This window comes from Anolis sagrei, chromosome 3 (assembly GCF_037176765.1).
Source record: "Anolis sagrei isolate rAnoSag1 chromosome 3, rAnoSag1.mat, whole genome shotgun sequence".
Lineage (NCBI taxonomy): Eukaryota > Metazoa > Chordata > Lepidosauria > Squamata > Dactyloidae > Anolis > Anolis sagrei.
In genome coordinates this window covers 219104218-219114694 of record NC_090023.1, presented here as the reverse complement: position 1 = coordinate 219114694, position 10477 = coordinate 219104218, and the positions used below count along the sequence as shown (strand labels likewise).

The 10477-nt window shown below is 39.7% G+C and overlaps 1 protein-coding gene across 1 annotated transcript; it reads right to left on the bottom strand.

Annotated features, from left to right (window-relative positions):
• Nucleotides 1–3751: 3751 nt before the first annotated feature.
• LOC132770831 (tectonic-3) lies at nt 3752–9730 on the bottom strand. The gene is made up of 4 exons (XM_067465884.1): nt 9401–9730; nt 6853–6985; nt 5753–5874; nt 3752–3891 (listed from the first exon to the last, which is right to left on the bottom strand). Exons 1-4 carry the CDS (start codon nt 9675–9677, stop codon nt 3752–3754), a joined length of 672 nt encoding a protein of 223 aa, XP_067321985.1. The 5' UTR covers nt 9678–9730.
• Nucleotides 9731–10477: the final 747 nt, after the last annotated feature.

Here is a 10477-nt window from a genome sequence, read left to right as displayed (position 1 = left end):
TCTAGGACTGACTTACAGGGTATTAATTCTAGACTTGGTTCTCACAGTGTGCTGTCTCTTCCATCCAAATATATGTACCGACCTAATGAATATCAGGAAAGGTCAACATTTTCCATACTGTGCTCCAGGAAAAGAACACTATTTTTCCCTAACAAACAATAATTTGAAATGTCCAGCCACATCTGATAATGAAGAGACTGGATCAAACACAGTGCTGAAAGGATACATACTGCTCAGTGCCATTGTAGAGTGCTATTAGTGGGGCTCCTGTAATATAGCCAGGATTCCCACTTCTCTTTCTGGTGGAAGGGCTTCTACTCTGTAAGAGGAAATAAAAAGTTAGAAAATATGGGCTAGCATGGAATTACCAAGAGAAATCTAGGATATCATATTGCTTCAACTACATTGTCAAAATAGCATCACTTTTCTTTCTTCAATTCCCATATTCATCACTGTAACAAGGTTGAGGACTGTTCCAGACAGATATCAGATCTAGAAAAAATGTCAATAATCCTGAGTCCTGAGTTTATCAGTAAATTTTAATAGTTCAGTGGATATTGATGGCCTTGAAAAGTATCTGGACTTCTGTATTCCAAGCACATAATGGTAGAAAATGGTGACAGAACCATCCTCACAAGCCAACTGTATGTCAGGGAAGTAGTAACTGCTTCCACAGCATCAATATCATCAAGACTCACGTCAACACAACATCTACAGAAAATATGATCCAGTTTAACACACAGTTCCAGTTTCCTTATTACCAACTTTGATGCTCCTCTTTAGAACAGGGACGTGTACAACAACAGGCACTAACCCAAAAATGCAGAGAGAAGTGTTGTTGCAGTGTAGCTTTTGGATTCCCAGATATATTGGCTAATTTGAACTGAACAGAAACTTCTTGAATTCCAAGGATTCCATTGAACTGCACCTCATAGGACACCTAGAAACATACATAACAGGTCAGCAGAAGACAAAACTAAATATTAAATAGGTTTCAGTTTCCTTCCCCAGATCTGGTAATAAGAAGAGTATGAAATACCTCAGTAACGACATTGTGGCAGATGCCGCCAATCAGTGAAGGAGAAGCAGGCTCTGAGAGTGCAGTGATGTTGACCTAGAGATATAGCATTTTTCCAGTTTTTAAAGATCAACATATCTTTGGCTAACACAATTTGTTCTATATATAATGTCTGTGTATTTCCCACAATTATTCTCTTTCCAACCTAAGGCCAGAATTCTTATTGCTGAACTTCATTGGCAATTGTGCTTCTTCCCAGGAACCTGCAGAGGTGTTAAGCAAAGATGCCCCATCTTCAGGAATCAAGCATGGAGAGAATATCTTGGCCCCACCCATCAACTGAGGATGGGGCTGCCTTGTGAATGTTTACAAGGCAACGCCATGTTTCCTGAGCTGGGTGTAAAGCAGAGGTGATCTCTTGAGGATAAGGGTACTGAGAAAATGTCTATGGGGCAAGCCCAACTTTGGGAGGCAGGCACAGAATTACAAGCTTGCAAACAATCAAAACTGCAAATGTAAAATCCATGAATGTGGAAACTGTAGTTTCCCTTCCTATACTGTTCTGTTTCATGAATTCACAAAGAATTACTGGTGATTCCAAAGGAGGGTTCCTTTAACTGAAGGGAAGAAAAACTATCACTAAGATTATTTCACCTGTTCAGGTTGGAATACGGTATTGTTGACTGGGACCTGAAAAAGAGAAATCACAGAAGCCTTATTATCTGCTTAAGAACATTAAAAAAAACCCTTGATATTAGTTTTTCAGTTTCATCTTTTGTACAATGAACACTTTTCTACTGGAAATGGAGAGGTTATTTGGCAATGGCCAAGCTTCTTTTTTCTCATCCCTGTACCAGTCCTGTACACATGGAAGTTTTTAACTCAAGATTTCTAAACTGTTCAGAAATAAAGACTTAAATAAATAAAGCAACAATATTCATACTTTTAGGATGTCTGAGAGGCTATGCTTGAAGGGAAACCTGTATTTGGATTCTAGATTTTTCAACTGTTTTGTTTCCAGCTTCAGAATATTTGAATAACAGAATCATAAAATAATAGAGTTAGAAGAGATCACATGGGTCATCTATTCCAATCCCCTGCCATGCAGAAAAAGCACAATAAAGGTAGAAAGTTGTTAGAGTGGCTTTTTAGAAAGTGGTTACCTATACATTTATAAAAAAATAAGTGATAGTAGCAGTAGTGCAACAACCACCACAAGTTAACTTGTACTAGAAAACATAAGCAATATTACAACAAAATGGTGAAATAGCAGGGTAAATTGCAGATCAGATAATAATACCTTTAGCACAGTGAAATCACGGTAATATGAAGCTGCATCCAATACAGGATCGGTAGTGCAGCTTCTCATCAGGTCGGTAAATATTCGCAAACAGTTTGTGCTTTTACTCTCTAGAAAAGCTGAGAAATAAATAAGCAACACAAGAAGACAGACAACAAATCAGAAAGTTTTCAAATAATTTAATGTGGATGCATCCTACACGAGGGTTTCCAACTGTTAAGACTCCAGAATCTTACAACCTGGATTCATCATCAACATTATCTGTCAAACAGAAGCTATGCAATCTGAGCTCTGCGCTTCAAAAGAACCGCTTATGCTACAAATTTGGCTCTGTCATTTGAACACATACTCCATGTGAACCAAATACCAATCCTGACCATCAAGTTTTACAAAACCCTGGCTTCAGTTCACTTCATACTGTAACTATAAACAAGTCTTCATACCAAAGATTATCTTATCTAAACACATCTTATTTCTGAAATCAAACTACATATTTTTGACACTTTTGAATCTGCTTTTGGAACTTGACTTCTTATTGTTCTAGGTTATACTTGGTCCTAGCCTTTTGGCACCTACCTACTGTCTCTGGAAAATAGTTTGTGGTATCTCTGGACCACAATGCCACCCAGTCCCTCCAAATGACGACAGTCTCCTGGCAGACATAGAAACTTTACTTCTAGAAGGCCAAGAGGACTCGAACACAATCATAATTTTAGCTTTTCCACAATATAAGGCATTCCTGATTTTACATGTGGCTAGCAAAAGTTGAGTGCAAAATAGTATTTAAGTGATATATTCTGCTTAGATGTAGGCTATTTCTATATCTCATAGATTTATTCCACTAGCACTAAAGAAAAAAGGATTTGTTTATTTTTGCCTCTTTGAAGAAAGAAATTAGTTTCTTTGGCTATTGGAAACAGTGAATGGCACATAAGTACACACAAAATTTGTGAATTACTGATAAATAGTGTTAAATCTTTGTTCAGGTCAACATGCTCACCAGCAGGATTTTCATCTAGACAAAGCTGGCTGACTCCTATACCCACAGGTTGTCTGAGCACACTCAACATAGATGATGAAGCAAAGTATGTCTGAATTGGATCACCCATCTGAAATGAAAAAAAAGAAGAGTTTACAAACAGCAACACACACATAGGAAAGGAGCGTAGGCCTCAGGAAAAGTGATATTACTGAAGCCAATCTTTTTTTCTCTCATTCATTCTCTCATTCATTCAGTTTACACCCCACTTTGTTTAAACCCTACAATTGTGTACAAATGCGTGAACACAATTGAAGCATGAAATGAATTAAAATATAAAAATGTAAAACACAATTAAAACCACGCCAATATACGATTTGCTTATTCCTTCACCCTACTGTAAGAGCATGGCTATCTGAATAAGCTTGTGCTGTAATTTATGGACAGCTTAGGGTCAATTTACCTGGTAAAAAGCAGCTGGAGATGACTGAGCTTGTTCTGGTAATATGAAGGATGGCCCTCCATATTCTGCTGAAAGTGCTGGGAAGTTTGCTTTTGTAACCAACTGTGGTTCCTGTAAGTAGTTCAGTTTTGCTATAAATACAAACGAGAGAGAAAAAATAAACCCATTAGTAGCATCACAATGTTTGTGGTATCTTATTTCTTTTGGCAAATCCATCCAATATGAAACTGAATGAGAAAAGTTTATTATTTACTCTTTATATAAGACTTTTATTTATAATAAAATCACATTACTGTAAAAAAAAAACTTTACTAATTAACTAAATGTAAACAGTAAGACAACCTAATATATATATATATATTCAAGCTTGTAAAGTTTAGCAATCATAAAATTATATTGCTAACAATAAGTATATCTAATAATTAGCATTAGGAAATGTATTTCCTGACAACACTGGGTACATAAACTAGTTATTAATAATTAGTTTTCTTGGCTGGGTCACACTCTCTCAGCCTTGAGTCACACACACTGCTTCACAGAAAGGTGTAAACAAACTTTTCTTCTGTCAGCAATACTGCCTGACACCAAGCTAAAAAATAATTCCAGTTCAACTGTCTTTAACAGATATTTCTATCAGCCATTTTTTCTTCCCTATCAAATTTAAAGTGTAAGCTTCGGACATACAATATAGGCATGATCTTCATTTTGAAAATCTACAACAGCCAGCCTCATTTTTGAATTACGTATGAGTTTTACATCTCTCCTCTATCTTTTTTTCTAATATGTATTTCAATGATGAACTCTGAAGAAGTCATAACTCTGTATACTGCTTTCGTTGGTTCTGATTGGGAAGAAGTAATGGCTGCTTGAGATATATTTTAAAGATAGTTGGATTGTAACTGTTTTATATGTCATTGTCAGCCAACAGAAAAGATTGTCTGGATCTTTCTCTGAGGCAGAGAGTGTGATTCAAGGCCGAGACAATGTGATTCAGTCAAGACAACCATGTATTAATAATTACGGTAACTTATATACTCAGTGTTGTTCAGATATGCATTTTCTAATGCTAATTATGATATTAGAAATACTCATTGTTAGCATTATATTACATGATTGCTAAGTGGTACAAACATTTTCCAGGTTTTCTTACTGTTTAATGTTTAGTTAATTAATAAAGTATTTTTTCACATTAATGTCATCTCACAATAAATAAGAATCTAACATAATATGTGTAATCAATATTAACTAAAACTTACCTTTTAAGGTACCTTTTTTGAGTCCCCTTTGTGGAGATAAAGGAGGGTATAAGAAGGAGGAGGAGGTTTATTTGCAAAATAGTTTAATCATTAATTATACCTTTACTTGGAAAGTGACAGGTTAAAAACCTATCTGCATCCTGAAGGCGTTTAGCCTATTTTACTACTGCCAAATTGTTGCAGTTCTCCCCTACAGGTGTCAAACAGCACCCACTGCTTAACAAATTGAAACAGTAAATCATTGAAGTCAGGTAGAAGCAAGTAAGATTCTTCCTGATTTCAATCATCTTGGACTAAATAACTAAAAAAAAAGATCTGCTAACTCTAGCTGAAATAATCAGATAGGTATGGTGAGAGCTCTATGCTAAAACATCGGAAGAGCACAAAGCTGCCTACCTCTGCACTTAAGAAATTGTGGACCAACTAGAGAAAAGACTGTTGTCTCTGATTACTCAGACCTCCACCAATTTGGTGACAGGGCGTAATCTGTATTATTATTATAATAATCGAAACTTTCCTTGGTAACTAATAGAGAATAGAATCTACTCCTTGTGAGGGTATTTTAAGAATGTCAAGGTTAATAATAACAAAATAATTGCATAAAGTTTCTATTGTATCTACTGCATCTTCATCAACGGCCAAAAAATACACTTGCATTATGAACTTAAAATCTGCTTTTAGAAAAAAAAAATCTTGACCAAAAGGAAAAACCATCAAGATGTTAATTCAAACTTACAATCATTTAATTGTACACAGAAGAGCAATTTACAGCCATCAGAACTAGGGACGATCTGAGTGCGGTAGGGAGTGTTATTTCGGAAAATGAGAGACTTGTCCAAACACATCTGACTCACAGCCCTAAGCAAAAAACATAAACATACAAAAATCAGAGAGGCTCTATTTGAGCAAACTTGCACCAACAATATTTTCCAGACAATTATTTCTAGTGGGTATGGCTAAGCACAAGGCTTACTGAACAGGTTGGGCAAATAATGAAAGGGATTGTTTCTGCTCTATCCTGAAGGCTTCTAAAGGTCAACAAAAAAAGATAGCCTAAATATGTCTACTTGAAGCCACTGAAGAGCTGGGCTTTTTTCCTCCTGTTTCTACTTTGTAGGAGGCAGGTATACCAAAGTCATGCAAATCTGCCCCAAGGCTACTTTAGAGAATTCTGTAGCCTTGAAGAATGCAGGTTATTACCTTGAAAATACCAATCTAAACAAATCTACAGTGTAAGAAAAGCAGTCACTGTTCTATTTAACACAGGATTGTGTTTAGTTTAATTGGCAATCATTGACCCCGTTACCTAAGGATCATTTTAACTACAGATGCCAGGATCTGAATCTGAGATCTTCTACATAGAAAGTCTGTGCAAGGAAGCAATTGACAGTAGCCAAGATAAAAAAGCTCTCCCCTGCCAACATACGGATGAGACTACATATGTGAAGTGAACCTCTCAAAGAAATGGAACATTTCCATGCCATGAAAGCCTTCCATCTATAATTATATAAACAGGACTCCAAAATAAGCAGACATATTTAGGCTGTCTTTTTTTTACCTCCAGGACAGAGCAGAAATAATCCCTTCATTGCTTTAGCCAGATTCCTCAATACAGGTTTTTATATTTCCCAAACCAATGTAAAACCCACAACATTGACATTTTATACAACATTAGCATTTCAGCTCCTTTCCTAAAAAAAATATCAAACACTTGGATTTGAAGCACACACAGATTCCCAAGGAAAATAAAAGAATCTTGTTAGCTAGCTTGTCAATTCTTATTACCTTTCCTTATACACTGAATAGAGGTGATATTCTCTATTAGGTTCACTTTACCTGGTGCTGCCTGGAAGGCAGAAGGAGAAGGGGCAGTCGGAGCTCCCCAGGTTGCATTGTAAGCCACAGTTTGAATCACAGCAGCAGTTAAGGTCACAGAAACCTGGATGGAGGTCACAGGGGCAGAGTGAGTCTGGATGGGAAGAAGCAGAAGAAAAAAAGAGATGAAGCAATCAGGGTTCATCAAAGGTCCCTTCCATGCAGCTGAATAAAATCCCACATTTTCTGCTTTGAACTGGAATATATGGCAATGTGGACTCAGATAACCCAGTTCAAAGCAGATATTGTGGGATTTTCTGCCTTGATATTCTGGGTTATATGGCTGTGTGGAAGGGCCCTAAGCCTCCGACTATCCCAGGGCATGAACTGAGAAAGGAGCTCCACTACCTGTTACTGATTGATTTTTTTTTTTTTTTTAGTGTCAGGAGCAACTTGAGAAACTGCAAGTTGTTTCTGGTGTGAGAGAATGTTTAAGAAGTTCTGATTTAGAGTTTAGTTTGACACTTTTGACCCAAGACCATGAAATCCTGGGATATGTAGATTTACAATGTCTCTCGCCTTCTCTTCCAAAGAGTGCTGGTGCCTCACCAAACTACAACTCCCAGGATTCCATAACATTGAAATATAGCCGTTAAAGTAGTGTCAAAATGCATTAAATGCAATTACATCTTAATTCAGAGGGTCTTCTCGGTGGTGGCCCCCCAGCTCTGGAACTCCCTCCCTAGGGAGATCAGACAGGCTTCCACCATGTCCTTTTTCCAGAGTCAACTAAAAACCTGGATGTTCTGGCATGCTTTTGATTCAGCAGTCCACCAGAAATTTTTCTGTTTCCTACTTTAAGCTCAGCACTTTACACCGGTCTAGCTCAACATGCTGTTGACAGTATTTCCAGCCCTCCCCATTTGATTGTTTCACTTTTCTTGTGCTCCTGCCAGAATATATTGCACTCAGTGAGTTTGTACCCCAGATATGTTCTTTTTTCTCAGCCATATTGTTTTGATTTTTTTTATAATTGTGAGTGTTTTCATTTTATCTGGTGTTTTTAATCTGCTGTGTTTTACTTGTAATTTTGGGCTTGTCCCTTGTAAGCCGCCCCGAATCCCCTTGGGGAGGTGGTTGGAGGGGTATAAAAATAAAGTTGTTCAATGTATTGTCGAAGGCTTTCATGGCCAGAATCACTGGGTTGTTGTAGGTTTTTCCGGGCTATATGGCCATGTTCTGGAGGCAATTTTTACCTGATGTTTCGCCTGCATCTATGGCAAGCATCCTCAGAGGTAGTGAGGTCTGTTGGAAGTAGGAAAAATGGTTTATATATCTATGGAATGACCAGGGTTGAAATTGTCCACATGCTTGTGGATTTCAATGGCATCTGGCATTCAATGGCTTGGAAGTGCCTGGGGGGAATCTTTTGTTGAGAGTGATTTTATGTGCCTGCTTGTTTCCCCTCTGTTGTTTTGCTGTTGTAATTTTTGAGTTTTTTAATACTGGTAGCCAGATTTTGTTCATTTTCATGGTTTCTTCCTTTCTGTTGAAATTGTCCACATGCTTGTTGGACAAATAAAGTTGTTGTTGTTGCTATTATTATTATTATTATTGAAAAGGCGGCACATGGATAATAATAATAATAATAATAATACTTTATTTATACCCCGCCACAATCTCCCCAAGGGACTTGGAGCGGCTTACATGAGGCCAAGCCCAACAACACATCAAAAACAACAAACAGTAATAAAATAACAAGCAACAAACAAAATAAACAATACAATTAATATAACTCACAAATAGACAATAAACACAAGAACTTAAAAACCTATGGCTGGGCCAGATGTAAAACTTTTAAAATAAATGCTGGACATGAACAGAGGATGTCTCTATTTGGAGGGTTTTAAATCAAAAGTAAAGAGCAACCCAACGGGTAATTAAAGTGCTTCTCAGAGTATTTGCAGGGGATTGTTTCCTTTATTCAGGGAAGGCACACTGGAACAGCCACGTTTTCAGGCTCCTCCTGAAGATGGCCAATGTGGGGGCTTGTCTGATATCCTTGGGGAGTGAGTTCCAGAGTCGAGGGGCAACCATGGAGAAGGCCCTTTCCCTTGTCCTCACCAATTGCGCCTGCGAGGGAGGTGGGAGCGAGAGCAGGGCCTCCCCAGATGAACGGAGAGATCATGTGGGTTCGTACACAGATATGCGGTCACGCAGGTATGCGGGTCCCAAACCATTCATGGCTTTGTAGGTCAGAACCTGCACCTTGAATTGGGATCGGAAAATGAATGGAGCTGCTTAAACAGGGGGGTTGACCGCCCCCTGTAAGTCGCCCCAGTAAGTAACTTGGCTGCCACCCGCTGGACCAATTGAAATTTCCGAGCCGTCTTCAAGGGCAGCCCCACATAGAGTGCATTACAGGCATGGGCAAACTTGGGCCCTCCGGGTGTTTTGGACTTCACCTTCCACAATTCCTACCGGCCTGTTAGGAATTGTGGGAGTTGGAGTCCAAAACTCCTGGAGGGCCCAAGTTTGCCCATGCCTGCATCATCCCATACTCTCTCACCGCCTGGAGATTCAGGGCTCTCATCCCTCTGGACTTCGGGCGTCTCGCTGGGGCGCGCCGCTTCCGTGGGGGCCTCCTCCGCCTTCAGGGTACTATTCTCCGCCCCCAAAGTACTGTTAATGTCCTCCGCCATCAGAATAGTGCTGCTTTCTTCTGGCTTCAAAGTACTGTTTACTTCCTCGGCCTTCAGGGTAACGTTTTCCTCCTCCGCCTGGGCCTTCGACAACCCTGACACTGAGAAGAACAAGAGGAGAAGCAAGGGCAGCGTGAGCGCCATAGCTGCCGCATCTCTCCGTTGCTAAGGAGACCCCCCGCGTCGCACGCTGATGATGTAACGCGCAAAAGGAAAGCGTTGGTTTAATCGTCCGCACTGAAAGGCCCCTAGAGCTAGGAAAGGCTAACAGTTATTCAACAGACTCGTGGCATGAACTTCCGAGTCTAAATCGCTCTTTTCTTCCTCTCTCTGCTGAGCGATCTATAGAAAACCAAGAGGACAGAAGTCCGGTTCTTAGAAAGTGTAAAACAATCAAGGGGAAATAGGAGGGGACTTGAAATGCAATGGGTCCTCATGCAAGAATAGGCAAAGCTGGACCATAGGGAGAGCTGGACCATAGGGAAGGCTGAGCGAAGGAAGATAGATGCTTTTGAACTGTGGTGTTGGAGGAAAGTTCTGAGAGTGCCTTGGACTGCGAGAAGATCTAACCAGTCCATCCTCCAGGAAATAAAGTCTGACTGCTCATTGGAGGGAAGGATACTAGAGGCAAAGTTGAAGTACTTTGGCCACATCATAAGGAGACAGCAAAGCCTGGAGAAGACAATTATGCTGGGGAAAGTGGAAGGAAAAAGGAAGAGGGGCCGACCAAGGGCAAGATGGATGGATGGTATCCATGAAGTGACTGGCTTGACTCTGAAGGAGCTGGGGTGGTGACGGCTGACAGGGAGCTCTGGCGTGGGCTGGTCCATGAGGTCACGAAGCGTTGGAAGCGACTGAACAAATGAACAACACCATCCTCGTGGGAGGCTTATCTCATGTTCCCGCATGGGGAGCCTGAGCTGACAGAAGAAGCTCATCCGTGC

Bases quoted from the DNA above. Each gene is read 5' to 3' on its own strand.
- LOC132770831 (XM_067465884.1), bottom strand. From the start codon at position 9,677: ATGGCGCTCACGCTGCCCTTGCTTCTCCTCTTGTTCTTCTCAGTGTCA. The intron at 5,875-6,852 runs GTAAAGTGAACC...TTTTTTGCTTAG, and splicing joins TGCCTTCCAGGCAGCACCAG to GGCTGTGAGTCAGATGTGTT. The intron at 3,892-5,752 runs GTAAGTTTGAAT...TTGTATTTATAG, and splicing joins CTGTGTACAATTAAATGATT to CAAAACTGAACTACTTACAG.